General features: G+C 39.0%; 1 protein-coding gene across 3 annotated transcripts in view; it reads left to right on the forward strand.

The window, feature by feature from the left end:
• ift80 (intraflagellar transport 80 homolog (Chlamydomonas)) overlaps window positions 1-16,947 on the forward strand; it is a 98,802-nt gene that overhangs the window by 65,365 nt on the left and 16,490 nt on the right. For all 3 annotated transcript variants that reach the window (XM_036556183.1, XM_036556182.1, XM_036556184.1), the window contains exons 9-13: window positions 3,790-3,969; window positions 10,296-10,414; window positions 10,876-10,950; window positions 12,291-12,454; window positions 13,963-14,027. In XM_036556183.1, the coding sequence (XP_036412076.1) occupies window positions 3,790-3,969; window positions 10,296-10,414; window positions 10,876-10,950; window positions 12,291-12,454; window positions 13,963-14,027 (603 nt within the window). The remainder of the gene's footprint in view (window positions 1-3,789; window positions 3,970-10,295; window positions 10,415-10,875; window positions 10,951-12,290; window positions 12,455-13,962; window positions 14,028-16,947) is intronic.

Consider the following 16,947-nt stretch of genomic DNA (forward strand, 5'->3'; position numbering starts at 1 on the left):
GAGGAAAGCTTCTATTTTCACCAGTGCCTGGCTTTAAATAGCGAGCAGGGAGGAGTGATCAAACGCCTCCAATTCAGCCTGTCAACTGCACCCTTTCGCCTTGATTGACCGAAGCGGAAATAACGCCTCACCTCAGAATCTCAAATTAAGACAGGCTCCTTCTTGTGCGCTGGGAGGCAGCCAGAGGCAGCTGTAAAGCTGGTGATTTTTATTTTTGTTAGATATATATATTTTTTTACTTTTTTTTTCTTTGCAATCCCCCCTTCCCTCTTTTCTGGTGCGGCCAGCCACCTGCACACATTAAGAAAAGGCTGATTCTGTCAGGTCAGGGGTCATGAAATGGATGGCAGCGGTGTTTGTGGCCAGGCGGCACGTGGGGGAATGCCGGCATGTCGGCTACAGAGAGGGGATTGTTCTGGAAGAGAAAGAGAGAGTGAGAAACGGAGCAGACCAGAGAGTGAGAGTAGGAGCGAGAAGGAGGGAAAGTTCAGGGAGACGAGGGAATAGAAAAAATGATAGAGTCTATTATTGAAGTACTGAAGAAAGGGTGATCTGTTTGCGCCTTTTTATCCCTGTGTGCCCTTATACTCAATTGTTACTCAGCTGCTTCCTATAGTCACCTTTGGCATCGACATGCTACCATTCAAAAATTCATAATCATATTATAGGGGTATGATAATGCACCCTGGCATTGTAGGCGTGTGTCTGTTGATGGTTTACCAAGGTAACAGACCCCAGAGACAAAAAAAATGATTTATTTCATGCAAACCACAGCAAGACAGTTGTATTCCTACACATGAGCATAACTGAACTTTTAAACATGTTGAATGATGTACTATCCTACATTAATACCACATTTATTTTACCTAACATGGATGAGATTCTTCTAGAAATGCAGTTTCAGCAGCGCTTTTTTGCCATATTTCTCCAATGCCCAGTCCCACCCTAGCTAGGTAGGTCTCTACCATTCACACAGTGCTACCAGTGCTAGGATTGTAAAGGCTGGCATGTGCTTCCTATAAGCCATGTAAAGCTCAACCTTTTCAAGCTGCTGCTAACACAGCAGTCATTAGACAACTGAACACGCTTGGAAGAGAACACTAACTGTAAATTCTGTTACGTCAGGAAACACACACCCACATTAGCTTGCGTCATGCTTAGTGAAGGGTGGAGGAAGGGCTTGTCCTACCCACCCAGAGAGAGCAAGGTCACTTGTGCTATCTCGGATTTCCGGCCTTGGATGACTATGGCATCACCAAGGATCAAACACTCAGCCCCCCTTACAAAAAACACTACATATATCAGTGGACACTGACTGTTTCAGATTGCCTCAGGTGAAATGACTTCAGAGGAGATAGCATCAGGCTAAGCTTACTCTTGGACGCTAAAGATTGTGTGCCAGTTCTAATTCCATTCATTCTTACTTAGTTAATTAGTTTTGCTGCCAAATTAAAGATGAGATTATATGACAACCACAACTTCTGCTGACCTGTCTTATTTTTTTGTGTTTTTATTTGACAACGATTATGTCTCAATTACACATCTGCTGTTAGGGACTATCTCAAAATTACTGAAAGAAAAATTATTATTTGTTGCACATAAAACACTGATTTCCAACTTTTAAATGGTAACGTCCTCACTATTACTACAAGCAGGGCTGAATATAGTCTCTGACTATTTTCTTGACCTCTTTCCTTCTTCTCTCTGCACTTGAAACTACTCTTCCCTGCTCCTTGAAAACTCTAATGTAGGCTCAAACGTGGACTCTAAATATAATCCGTAAACACCGCAATTACACAAGTGTCTGCAGAACGCCTCCGAAACTGCTGTTCAAACCCAAACCAACAATAGCAAAAGCCTCGGAGCTGGGACGCTCTCCACTGCGTTTTATAGCACCTGAAACCAGAGGCTGGCTAACAGAGCAGACCCTGTTCAACCACACTCTGCAGCCCATCACGTGAAAGAGGGGGAAGGGAAGGACGGAGGGAGAGAGTGAGGAGAGAAAAACGAGTGGGGGTGAAAAAGGGAGTGTTTTGTATTAGTTTCGTTTAGAAAGGTTTCTGCTTCTGGAGTGCTTGCAGGAAGAAGTACTACACATCAGAAGACACAGTGAAGTAATGAGAAGCTGAAAAGGTCTTACTGAAGTAAAACTAAATAATGCATATCATTCCTGTTATATCAAACAAACTTGCTTACTTTTTCTGTTCACTGTTCTTGAACATAAGATTCCCTTCACGTTGTAGAGACATTTCACAACAAACAGAGCAATAAAACTATTCCAGGATCAGTTGGATTAAAATATTATTATGTTGAAGTTAAAGGCGAATTCCACCAGTTTTTCTTAACTTCTGCATAGTTGAATTGTTGATATGTAAATAAAGTCATTCAAAGTGGTTTATTTGAAATGCTCCATTCTGGAAAAGCTTACAGAGTCAGAATTATTCACAGTGGTGGTCATAGGAACCAGACGTCTGAAGGATTTCATGCATCTGACAGCTACTCACATGAAGTTTTAGCACCATATGATTACAGATATGCTGCCTGATGCCTGATGCAATATTTTATGATACTGGAGATAAGATTTTAGCCTGAAACCTATTTTTTAAAACACATTCATGGTGAGCTACATGCAGGGTGTTGTAATGTAGTCCCCAAAGAAGACTGTGTTATTTAGGGTTTTTAATCATTATCCACATTAGATAAATAAAAAAACAAAACAGAAGACACGTGTTGGGTTTACTGGTGGTTTTGGATAGTGCATTAAATGGCTATATTTGTGTTGTGGACATTACAACCCCTGGTTCCCATCGCCACCACTGTAAAGAAATCTGGGTCTGTAAGTTTCTCTACAATGAAACATTTCACGTCAGACCTCTCTGAATGACTTTGTGCGCATCTTACCGACTGAATTATGCAGAAATTTAAAAACAAATCAAGTTCTTCTTTGAAAACTGTCCTCTATAAAGTTATTATCATCAAGTTATGAGGTTTTAGGACAGCGACAAATCCGACTATGTAAGCACACATAAACAATCACTTTAGCTACATGCTGTTTTTTCAGAAGTGCTCAAATACATCCCTAAAGTGTATTCACACACAGACGCCTCCTCTGGGCGCGGCTTATAAATGACTGTAGCAGAGTGCATGTTTACGAGGCTGAGCACGGGACTTAGCTGGAATCGGGCCATGCAGCATCTCACAGTTCATCACTGCAGGCTGGCCACAGCACTCCCCCATTACCACGGAGTACGAGACACATTCACTCTCTTTAGCTCAACTCCCCTGGGCTTCTGCACGAGAGGCGTTGTCTACTGCCTATAGACTAGTGCCTGTATGAATGCACTCATAATGTCCAAAAATAATCAGCTTCAGAACTGAAGAAATAAATCTTACTGGTTCAGTAATGATTAGTCAGGGTTCAGGGATTACTTTACGCATCGTTTTGCCTGAAGAGTCCACTCTTAATCCCTTTTTCATATGTTAGCAATCTGTTGCCATTGTTGTCAGTCATTTAACTCCCTAAAAAAACCTTTAAATGAATGATTCTTTAAAGAACTGTTTTTGTAAATGAACTGTATGAGTGCAAGGAACCCAAATAATGTAAAGATTCTAAGGTTTTAACATAATTGGTATACAGCCTTTGCATTTTGTTAAAGTTGTTTAAAACTTTGAAATGTTCTTCCCATTTACAAATCTCTTCAAACATTGTTCATTGGTTCTTTAGTGGTACTATGGCATCATTTTATCTCTCTAATGCTCTTTTTTTTTCTCTCTCTCTCTCTGCCACAGTGGTCATATGCTCTGGAGAAACCAAACACGGGCAGCGTGTTCAGTCTGGCCTGGTCTGCTGATGGCACCCAGCTGGCAGGGGCCTGTGGAAATGGACAGGTCATCTTTGCTCACATTGTGGAGCAGCGTTGGGAGTGGAGGAACTGTGAGATCACCCTTACCAAGAGACGCACTATGCAGGTACATACATGCACACAAAAGGAGATACTGTGCGCAGATCATAGCAATATGAAGTATTGTATTAACAACACTATAGACTGATTGTTGTGCATACATAGTCCATAAAAAACAAAAGGTGTAAGTTCAGACTCTATTCCTCCATGCGCAAATCAAAAATGAAGGGATTTTACTGCAGAAGGTCTTAAGTGTCTGGTAGTCAAATCATCAGGTTGGACATGATAACTTGATCATAAAATAGTAGGGCTAAACATATCAGTGCAGAATGTTATACGCACATTCTAGAGATGAGCAAATTTTATTGTAGTATTAATTGTCATTAATTGTTTATTATTAATAAAATATGTACCTGTATTATTTATAATGATACAAATACAGGGAGATTCACTCGAAAGAGGCCCCAAATATTCTGTAATAACTCTTGCTAGGACGCACCAGGTACCAACTTCCGGGTGCATACCCCCGTACCCCTTCATGTGTCTGCCAGAAAATGATCACTTCCAGCATCACATGTAATGCAGCTGATTACACATACGTCAAGGTATGTGTCGTATTTGGTTCAGATTGCTTCGTCTCAACAGGAGTTACAACAGAATATTCAGGGCCTCTTTCGAGTGAATCTCCGTGTACATAGATCAGATATTAAGTAAAAATGTGCCTGTATTTTTTTATGAAGAGACAAATATTAAGACCAGTACCGAGTGATACTTATTTTGTTTAACAGTTTTTTTAATCAAATTTTAAGGGGGGCAAAACAACTAGACAGGACATCGCTACCAGAGAGTAATGCAAATAATTGCCAGAAACTCACTCACTCTGATCATAAGTTATCTACAATACCTGTTCAGAATTGTTTACGTTTGTCTTTTTTGAGTAAGTGTTACTAAATCTGAATGTTCTAGTCCATTCTAGCAGCACTAGATTTTCCTCATGAGTTAAAACCTGAGATGCCTTACATGCACAGCGTAAGTGCCAACAGGATACCTGGATTATACACAACAAAACAAATCTCAGGCATCTACCTAATAAGTTGGGCTTGGTTGTCCAATCCCATTTTCTTATTCATGCCCCAGGTTTTTTTTTACATGCATACATTCGCATTAAGGCCAGGAAGCCAAAGCTCTGCAGCATACACTTCAGTGAGTTGAGAAGTGAACTGGACAGCAGTGCTCAGTAGCAGTAATTGGCCCGTTTCGCAGCTCACTGTGAAAAACAAATGCGCTGTCACTGTTCCCAGCTTGGCTTTGATGGGGGCCTGCACAGCGTCGAGCCCAGGCCAGCCACTCAGCGGCAGCATCCTTCAAATCCTCTCAGCTGTTCCCAGCTTTCATGGACCTGCTGAAAGCTGAAGCACAGGGCTCTGCACTTCGTTTCATTGTCCTGAGATCCCTGCAAGGCGCAGTGTTGCCTATAAAGCGCAGCAGCGCCCCATGTTTCAGTTCAGATCTCAGCAGGACAGTTCACACACAGTACAGGACCAGCTCAACAGGCTGCTTTTCCAGGTGTGACGATTGGATACTGTCCATTCTAAAAAGATGAATTAATTAGTAGGGCTGTGATCAAGACCACCTTGGAGTCCAAGATAAGTCCAAGATGCTCATTAGTTGAGAGTATGTGTACATTGATTTAAACTATGTATTAACAGATTCGAGTCTGCATTTTTGATGTTTGTTTTAATGTCAGGAATTTACAGAAACATAGTCAAAATGTACCTTTCTATCAAATTCTAATTCTAATAAAATATCTCCTACATTCTACAAATGTGGTATCGATTGAAAGCTTACGGTATGGCTCCAACAGTCAATTTCTAAATTTAATCAGATGTGAGGAAAGTTTTCTAAGTTTTTCAGAACAGTTGCATCAGAGTTTTTTTGGCATTCTGTGCCCACTCTAAATGAATCCAACCAATGCTTTTTGGCTAAATCAAACACAAACAGATGCAGTGATTTGGTTTTGAGTTGTCGGTCGAGACCAGAGACTAAATGTGGTGAGAACAATGGCCAAGACCAAGACAAATCCAAGTACAAATACCATTGAGTCAGACAAGTCTTAAGTTTGGACCGGAGCACTATAATTAGACCAGCGTTCGTGTTGTTGTAGACCCTTGGCCATGTTGTTTGACAGACAGCTTGAAGAGCCTTGACGGAAGCATGTTCAGCCTTTACCTTCCCAGACTTATGGTTCAACATGAACTGGATGCAGGTTACTAAACAACTGATACCACAAACACTAGAGACATGTACAACCCCATTTTCAAAAAAGTTGGGATGCTGTGCAAAATGTGAATAAAAACAAAATGCAATGATGTGCAAATCATGTAAACCCTATATTTAATTGAAAACAGTACAAAGGCAACATATCAAATGTTGAAACTGAGAAAAGTTATTGTTTTTTTATTGCATTTTGAATTTGATGCCATCAACACAAGTTGGGATGGGGCAACAGAAGGCTGGTAAAGTTGTGTAATGCTTAAAAAAACACCTGGTGGTTGATTGGCAACAGGTCAGTATCATGATTGTGTATGAAAAGAGCATCTCAGAGAGGCTGAGTCTTTCAGAAGTAAATATGAGGAGGGCCTCGCCACTCTGTGAAAGACTGCATAATCAAATAGTGCAGCAATTCAGGAATAACGTTTCTCAATGTAAAATAGCAAAGAACTTTTGCTTTTATCTATGGTACATAATAACATTAAAAGAAATCTCTGTATGTAAGGGACAAGGCTGAAAACCAGTATTTGTTGGCCATGATCTTTGGCCCTCAGGCGGCAATACATTAAGAACACACATGATTCTATAGTGGAAATCACTGTATAGGCTCAGAAACACAGAAACACCATACATAACAGGATTTAGGAATGCTGCCACCTTCTCTGGGCCCAAGCTCATTTAAAATGGACTGAGGCGTAGTGGAAAAGTGTCCTGTGGTCTGACGAATGAACATTTGAAATTCTTTTTGGAAATCATGGACACTGTGTCTTCCGGGCTGGAGACCACTCAGCTTATCAGTGCACAGTTCAAAAGGTTCAAAAGCCAGCATTCATGATGGTATAGGGGTGCATTAGTTCACATGGCATGGGTGACATGCACATCTGTGAAGGCACCATTAATGCTGAACAATATATGCATGTTTTGGCAACATATGCTGCCATCCACACGACGTCTTTTTCAGAGAAGGCCTTGATTATTTCAGCTAGACAATGTCAAACCCCATTCTGCATTTATTACAACACCATTGCTCTGTATTAAAAGACTCTGAGCGCCTGGCCTGCCTTCAGTCCAAACCCGTCACCACTGAAAACTAAGGGGCACATTATGAAATGAAAAATATGACAAAGGAGACCCCGAACTGTTGGGCAGCTGAAATCCTATATCAAACAAGAACAGGAAAACATTGCACTTTCAAAACTACAGCAGTGTCTCCTCAGTTCCCCAACGCTTACAGAGTGTTGTTAAAAGAAGAGGTGATGAAATACAGTGGTAAACATGACTCTGTCCCAAATTTTGTGGGGTTCAAATTCAAAATGGGGATATATTTTTCAAAAAACAATAAAATTTTCAGTTTCAACATTTAATATGTTGTCTTTGTAGTATTTTCCTTTTAAAAATATGGTTTACATGATTTGCACATCAATGCATTCCATTTTTATTTACGTTCTGCACAGTGTCCCAACTTTTTTGGAAATGGGCTGGTAAAATCCATTTATAAATGACACCAATCAGAAGTTTTGCTGTGTTTATAGCTACATATATATTTGCTTGTGGGCTAGTTAAATAACCACAAGTGCTACATTCATATAGATGGATATGTGGTTGTACCAGAACCCACGTATAGAGGTAATTGCCAGTTTCTGACATTGACTCAAACAGGAAAAGTCAGACATACAGACTAGAACCTGCTGATACAGAGTATAAATTGAATGCAGTCATAATTCATTACATAAATATTTAATAATTGTACCATTTCATTTAAACATAACAGCAAACTAAAAGTAATGTTTCTCTGTTGTCTTAATTGAATCTTTGGGGTACAGCTCACTTTTAAATGATCCCAACAAACTATCCAGAAAGAGGAAGAAACTGAAAGGAGTTAAGGTCTAGTTAAAACTTGGTCTTGAGGAGAACGTTGTTGGTTTTGGTCTTGATCTTGACTCTGTTTTGCTCTCGTTTGGGCTCGTCTTGACCTGATCTCAGCCCCCTTTAGACTTGGTAATTATTTGATAATAACTAATCAAAGTATTGGATTCAACAAAGGTGGCCTTGAGTAGAGTCCTACTAATTAATACGTCTTTTTGGAATGAGAGCGTCCAATCGTCACACCCGAGAAAGCGGTCAGTTGACTTGCCGTTGTACTGTGAACGTACTGTCCTGCTGGAATTTAATCCGAAACACAGGTCGGTGCTGCACTTTATGGGCGACATTCTGCTTGCATGTTGCAGGGATCCCAGCACAGTGAAGTGTAGACTCCTGTGCTTCAGCTTTCAGCAGGTCCATGAAAGCTGGGAATGTGCCAAAGAAGGGCAAAGCTTTCAGCCCACTTTTGCTCAACATGCTGTTCTTTCCGTCCACAAACACAATAGTGAGCGTGATAACAGATTGAAACATGTAGAAGTCTACATTGGTGAGATTGTGGAATAGAGACATAATAAAATAATAACGCTTATTCGTTCTGTATTTAGATGAAATCCATTCAGCTCTAACCTTCAGTATGAACACATTAAGTACTTTAATTCATATTTAGGTGGACGATACGTGTTGTCAGCTAATTTAGAAGGCTAGCCAGCAGTGTACTCTGATCACTATTGATCACTTGGACTAAAGCAAGCTTTTATGTAGAGGATCGTATTTAGAACATTTTATACAGTTTGTAGTGGCAGGTAGCTCCCTGCTAGCAGAGAAAACATTCTGGTCCATGCGACACTTGATACCCGCAATTCAAGCACACATCACCTAAAACTATAAGATGCAGCAGAGCTGTAGTGTGACTTGACATGTCGTGGGCTTTGGTGAGGAGGGGAGATGCATGTATTTCCCAGCCCTTCATGTACTTCAGCCCTGTGTATTATACCATAAGCCTCTGACTGTAGCACAGTTACAATGTCCAGCCTGTCTGGGGCCCCTCACTGCTACAGGAGAGTGTTTAAACTCAAGAAAACCGCAGGACAAATGCCAGTGTGTATTTTGTGTGCACTTTTGCTTGCATGTTCACATGCACACACTCATTAACCTACACATACATTTGATATAGATAGCTCTTGCTGAGTCAGGTTAGCAACAAACCAAACAAATCCTCCATGTCTTCAGGGTTTTTTCCCCTTCCTAGCTCTCTGTTTTCTCTTATGTATTTATAGTACAAAAGTGCAAAAGTCAGAGACCACTCAGTTTAATTTTCAGATAATGCAGAAAATCTAATATAATCAGTATTACCTTATTACCAGCTTCCATTCTTTTCAGGAAATGTTCAGTTTTTCAAAGAAATCTGCAGGGACTTTTTTCCCCACACCTCCCAAGTTCAGTCTTAAAAGTTGGTTGATGATTTTCTGAAGCAAGCAAACACATTCAGTGATGTTGGGGTCTGGACTCTGGGGTGGTCAGTCCATTGTTCCGCTTCTTTGTTTGATGTGTCCGTCTCCTTTTCTCAGTGAGGTTCTTCTTGACAGCTACACATCCTTTCAGACCCATAGTGCTGAGTCTTCTCACAGTGGAAGGATGGACAGAAACACCTGTGGATGTTTTCAGATCTGAAGCAGCTTGATTTTCTCCTCTCTCTCAAAGATGAAAGCTTTAAGTGCTGATGGGGACAGTTTTGGTGTCTAACAGGGTTTCCAGGTGGTTGTTAGGAGCCCCATTTCCTCTGTAGCTTTTAATTATTTTTTTAAACTTCAGTTTTGGAAACGTACTTTCCTTTGAGTCTCTCCTCCTTTATGCAAATGGATCATAAATAGTCTACTCAGTAATATCTTCTAAAAAGAAGTAACTGGTCTTTAATGGCTGTTTTGACTCTAAATTATATAAATAAAGGGTTGTCTCTTCACTGTTAAGCTTGTAAAATTACTACATTGTGGTTGCCTCTGTCTATTCTTGACTTTTGCCTGAGCTAATTTGGGTGAAAGTGAGGGAGAAATATTCTCACATACATACGTATACTGTTCAGCTGACTTTGGAATGGAAAAGTTTATTCAAATGGCTTAAAAGTGGCTAAAAAGATTTAGTAAAATTAAATTGTTTTATTTTTTTATAATTTTAGGCTGTTTGAATGCTGACAGATTTTTTGTAGTCAGATGGCTTTGGTTTATTTGTAACTGTATGTTTGTGTTTGTGCTTGTGTTTTAGGTGAGGAATGTACTGAACGATGCTGTGGACATCCTGGAGTTCAGGGATCGGGTCATCAAAGCGTCACTGGCTCATGGTCATCTGGTAGTGGCCACCTCTCTCCAGTGCTCTGTTTACAGGTATTTCACCTTAACGACACTGACTACACTCTGCCCTCTGCACATCTTTCTTTGCTTTCCTCCACCTCCTTATCTCTCTAGTTTGCAGGTCAGTTTGTGTTTGCTTGTGGGTCAGCATTTCATCATTATCTTTTATTCACCTTCCACTCCCCCTCACCTCCTTCTTGCTTACACATTCACATTATAATGTGACTTGTCCTTTAAAGACAGTGTAGAGGGCGAGTAAATACAGCTGAAGGTGTTGAGTGCATTCAAAACAGCATTGATTTTTTTACAGTTTGGTAAAAAAAATTAAGTTATAATTTTATTATGATAATATTCAATAAAGAATGCTCACTTTTTTTGGTCCATAAATATACTTTTCAGGATATTTTTAAACATAAAAGTATGTGTTCCATTACTGTAGTAAGTAAATGCTAAATACTAGTGCCATACTAATGCTGCTCTTTTGCTTCTGATAGCACTAAAAACTGGAACACGCCGCTGATCTTTGACCTGAGGGAAGGCACGGTCAGTCTGATCCTCCAGGCTGAAAGGTGAGGCTCCCACCCCACCCCCACCCCCCATGCGTCTCCTTCTATCTCTCCCTCTTTCTCAGTGTTGGAGCCCTCTAAATATCCAGTGAAGACATTATTTTTGAAAAAATAGTATAAGGCAGTATGTCACTTCGCCCCACTCTCAAGGCTGTCACGATCAATTTAGTTATCAAGCAAACTATTGATTATTTTTTTAAACAGTCATTGATTGTTATTGAACATTGCCAGACAATATAATAGACTTAAATTTTGATGTAATGCATGGTTTAAAGATAAACAAAGTCATTCAGATTGGTTTGATGTGAAATCATTACTTACTATCCACTTTTTATATAGAATTTTGATTGTGGTTAAACAGTGATATATCAGGAAAAAAATGCCTTTTCTTTGGGGACTATTTTGCCTCACGACACCCTGCATGTTCCCCTCCAACACGAATGGAGTTTTTTGAAAAGGTCAAAACCTTCTCGAAATCATTGTAAAACAATGTCTCAGATATCAGGCAGCATTTTTATAGCTATTTCATGTAAAATCTTTCTGTGAGGGAGCTTTTAAAAGCATTAAACTCAATTAAAACTTCAGATATGTGGTGCCATCATAACCAGTTAATTATGCAGAAATTTTGAATCGTCAGCGGAGGATTTCCATACATATATGTGACAAAATATGCATGTAAACGTATCCATCGTGCTCTGTTTATTACTGTTAGAGAGAGCAATTGGAGAATTTAAAATATGCATCATCAACATGTCAACTAATCTTTGCTGATTCATTGAGAAAGTGAAGTGTAATTGAGTAATCATGACAGACCTAGTATTATTATATCGTATTTCTCTGCATGCCCCTCTTTTCGCCCCAGCTTCTCCTGTCCAGGACTCTCCTGTCACACACCTGCCAAAGCAGCACGAAGTGTTGGCCAGCAGTGAAGCGCATTTAAACCGAGTCCTGCTCATGTGGAAAAGTGATCTCCATTAGTCATTGCCTCTAATGGTTACACTTCTCCAAGATTATTGTTCATCAGCTCAGTGAAATGAAGCTCTTGGACCGCTGAGAGCTTTTCTTCCCTCTCTTATGAAACCTTGTTTGGAGGGAAGGCAATTGCCGGTTTGGGTTCATTGTTCTCGTCCAGTTTAGGGAAAAACACTTTGCAACAGTTGTGAAGTTTTAAAACAACGGTACAAATTACAGACTCTCCTCCCTCTCTGTTTGTTTAGGGAGCTTTTTGAAAGGTTCAATTATGGCTGTGCTATATGGCGAACCCTTGTGCTCCATCTTTTCCTCTCACTCCCACATTTTTTTTCTTTTTCTCTTTCTTTTTTTGTGTTTGCTCTCCTGTGTAGGCATTTTCTATTGGTGGACGGAGGAGGCATCTACGTGTACTCGTATGAGGGGCGTCTGGTGTCCACTCCCAAATTTCCTGGCATGAGGACAGACATCCTGAACGCACAGTCCATCTCACTAAGCAATGATACCATCGCAATAAGGGACAAGACTGATGAGAAAGGTGTGGCATCTTTGATAGTTCCATTTCACTTTATGCCCATTTTCAGTTTTGATGTCTTTTCACCCCAGCAAGCGTTGTTATAACTGACACTGTTGGAATAAGCCTTTATAAACGTCTGTATAGGTTTATGTCAGTTATCAGGAAAGGCTAATTTAACCTCATAAATGCTGCCCTTTACTAAAGTGTTCTCGAATATGCTTGTGTTATATTGTATATAGGTGTGTTGCGTAGCACATTTTCCAGAAAACAACTTGAGTACAGTTACAAAAGTGATAGATAGATAAAACAGCTACCTACGTACTGAGTAACAGAACTAGAGTGGAACTTCATAGTCCATCCAGCAGAACTGAAGTTTAGTTTATATTTTTTTCATTCTGGATCCTTTCAGTCTAGAATAAAATGCTGAACCACAAAGGTGAGAGGTCTGACCAATCACAAAGCAGAGCAGAAGGTGAACTAGTACAACAGAGTGAAATGAAAACCAAAAATAATTAGTAACTAAATCTTAACAACTAAAATGTAACTGAATAAAAAGTACGTCTTTCCTCACTATTGTACTTGAATAACAGAAAAGTGTTAACATTTCAAATTAAACAGTGAAGTACAAAATTGTAATTGAGTACATGAAACTGAGTAAATGTAACTAATTACTACCCACTGCTGTTTATAAATGTGGGAAAAATCTTCACCACATTTCTGACACGTTTCTGAAATTCAGTGATAGGTTGATCAGCTTGTATTATTAGTATCTTATTTGCAACTGCAAATTTGCTAGACATGCATAGGTTATTTGGTCATGTTGTTTATAGAAGTATTGAAATTAAATACAGCCTAAGTAACAAATCAGTTACTTGCCTATTTCTGGAAAAAGAGGACATTTAGACATTTTACTAGTTTTGCGTATGTGGTATGTGTATGTGTATATATACATATATGTATATATCGCTGTTGTCAGAAGAAAACCTTGTATCTCCAAAAGGGTAACTTTACAGGAAAAGGAAAAAACCTTCTTTACTTATAAGTCAATGGAACCAGACTTCTTTCCAAGTCATTTTGGACTGTTTTCTTTTGGCCCATTCTTCATGAAATTTTCAAATTATGTCAAAAACAGAAAAACAGCAAAAAAGGAGATAGGAGGTTTTCTTCCGACAGCAGCGATATATAAATATATATATAGTTGTTGTCATGTAAAAACATTGTAAACATTGTCCATTTTTAACATTTTCTTTAATTTTTCATTCATTTCATGATGAACGGACCACCAAAAGTGGTCTAAAAAACTTTGCTACATTGTCATTGAAAGTTAAGATTTTTTTTGTTTGTTGTAAAGTTAAAACTTTAAAACTAAAACCTTTTTTTTTTCTAATACCAACAATATGTAAGCAGTGACTGAAGCAGACCCTCCTCCATTCAGATGACTGCTTTTGCATTTTTAGCAAAAGCATAAACACACTTCTTAATAAAAATGTTTATTTAGCAGAATTCACACGTTATCTGCTCTTTTCCAGTTGTCTATCTGTTTGACGTTCAAACGGGAAAAGGCTTTGGTGATGGCAAGCCTTTAACACATAAGGTAAATGACATTTTTCCTCACCTAAAAGCTTATACATGTACACTAAAGCCCCACTGAGAAACATTTGGTTAGGATTAGGTGTCTACTTTGCAATCTAAAATTATAAGTTATAATGAAAACATGTAAATAGCTTGGAAATCGGGGTCCCTGCAATGACTGCCCTTTTCTTTTCTCAGGCTTTTTTCAGACAGTGATGAATGATCACTAAAATGAACTGATCATCAGCGTATATCAAGGTTTGGAATTTGGTACTAGGATTAAAAGTCAGTCGGGCTCAGTTTCTTTATGTAGGAGTAGCAGCAGGAGAATTTACTGTAGTGTTGTCACCATGCAGACTGCCAACTATTTAGATTTGTTATCACTAAGAAGTTCATAATGTTTTTAGAGTATTTCTTAGTTCTTAGAGAACTTTTTTAAGAAGTTCCCAGATGTTCTCTTAACAATGTTTTAATTATTTTCTTAAGAAAAGTTTTTGTTTGCAGGCTACAGGGGATTTGTCAAGTAGACTATCAATATCATTGTACAGATGACCAGAAGTTGTATTATATTAACCTTCACTGGTTATTCAGGTTAGTCTAATCAGCTTCTGAAAATGAAAGTAAAACAAAATCAAATTAAATGTTTAAAAAAAAAGAAGTCAAATTTAAGAAGATTTTCTTTCTGAAGACACTGTGGTGAATCTGGCCTCTGAACTTTTTGTACAGAGGCCTTTACATAGGCAGTTTCACAGATTTGCTTAGAAATGCCGAATCTTGAATATTTCTTCATTTTACTTGTCGGAACTTTTCTTTGTTATTTATATCTAGGTTTACATGAAAAAAAGAAATCCCACATATTTTAATGTGGCCTGAGACTTTTGGATCCCACTGTATTAAACATTAAAGTTGCCAAACAGTTCCTGACTTGGATGCACAGTTTCAGGGGAAAAAAAACTTTAACTAGTATAAAACCTTCAAATCACATAAAGTATGTTCTATTTTACAAATATTACACACTTGATCAAGCGTGTTTCTAATCGTGAAAGCTTTAGAGAGGACGGTAGAGTCTCGTAGTCTCAAGCCTTTACAATTAAGAGTGATGACTGCAGGTTTTAGCGCCACCCAGAGGACAGAGGCCGACCTGAAGGACTTAATGAGTTTAGAGATAGAGCAAAGAAAGCGAGAAAGCGAGCGAGAGACAGACAAAGGGAAGGATGGAGGGAGGGGAAGAGAGAGGGGCTCTGGGATGGGGGGGTGGTGTTTGGGGGTAGCCAGGATCAGCAGTTACTGTTTGTCAGCATGTATGTGTATGCCAGCACTCCTCAAGTGCAGCTTCAAAACCCGGGAGTGTTAAAGTGAGAGCCAGCTGGATTTGTCCTGGACACACACACGTCCAAACTCCCCCTACACTCCAACACACTCTTAACACACACACTAAAGTACTAAAAGACCCCGCATCACCTCCACAATACAAGCTCCCAGTGACGGCTGTGAGTGTGTGCGCTGCCTGTCACGCTCACGGGCGGTCTGCCCAAAGCTCTGTGTCTGCGAGACAGCCCAGGACGGCCTGCTCCTCTCTCAGTCCATTGACTCCTTTATTTACTGTTTAATGGTGCTTGCTGCCAGATGAGTAATAACAGAATGTTTCAGAGGCTCGCTAGTGGTCTCCCTCGCAAAAACACATATGCACAAACTTGGAATGCGCTGTATGGACAGAGCTCTGTACTGCTGTTATATTTCTACATATTGCATTTATGGTGTACAATATATTAAAGGGGAATTCCAATGATTTTTCATATTTGTTGCCTAATTCAATGGATATAATGTAAACAGTAATTTAAATGCACCCTTCTACACTCATAAAAAAGTTTGAGTTGTTTAGTAAAGAAAATGGTTATCAACCTCAACCTTTTACATGATTAAATGGTTCTTTGCCTCATGAAAGCGTTCTTCAGATCGATGGAGAATGTGCTGTAGATGGTTTATATGTATGTATGTGTGTGTGTGTGTGTGTGTGTATATAAGGGTTATTCTGTTGATGACAAGCTTGTAACAATAGAAGAACCCTTTTGATGCTTTATACAACCGTTTGTAGCACATTTATGCCCATTTTCCAGTGATTGTCATGAAGAACCCTTTCATGATGCAAAGAACCCTGTAATCATGCAAAAGGTTCTTTGAGTGCTTATGGTTTTATACAGAACCATTTTCTTCACTAAAGAACTCATAAAAATCATTTTTTTAAGACTGTAGACAAACTCAAGCCAAAATTATATACAGTAGTTGTAATGGGAACCAAACGTCTGGAGCATCTGAATGCTACATGGTAGTTTTGACATAAGATGTTTGTCTATAATAATCATAATTTTAAAATTCATTTGTGACAGAGAGTAGCAGGGTGCTGTAGGGCAAAATAGTGTTTTAATGTTTTTGCATTGTAGACATTGTGGTCCCTGGTTTCTATCACCACAGCTGTATAGAAATCTGAGTCTGTACATTTCTCTGCATGACACCATTTCACATCAAACCACTCTGAATGACTTTGTTTACATCTCAGTGGCTGCATTATGCAGAATTCTGAAAAATCAGTGGAGTTCCTCTTTAAAGAGAACCCGGATTGTTAAAACATGCAAGTTTTAATATGGTATACAAGTCCAATCCTGTTAAAATATGTTGAAAACAAAAACAAGCAAAGTATTTTCTTTGTTAATAAAATGGACAAAATGCCATTTTGGTTGCAGAATCAAATCCACTGCGTGAGGAACAGCAACATGAACATCTATTTTACCTCAAATATATCACTGAGCCTTTCCGACTTTGACTAGATCATGATATTACCCAGGATAAAAAGACCTTTTTGATTGTCTTTTTATGGTCTTTGAATCCTTCATGTGGCATGGTTTAACATAGGCCTGCTTTATGATTCACCAAAATGATTTGCA

This window comes from Colossoma macropomum, unplaced genomic scaffold, assembly GCF_904425465.1.
Source record: "Colossoma macropomum unplaced genomic scaffold, Colossoma_macropomum, whole genome shotgun sequence".
NCBI lineage: Eukaryota > Metazoa > Chordata > Actinopteri > Characiformes > Serrasalmidae > Colossoma > Colossoma macropomum.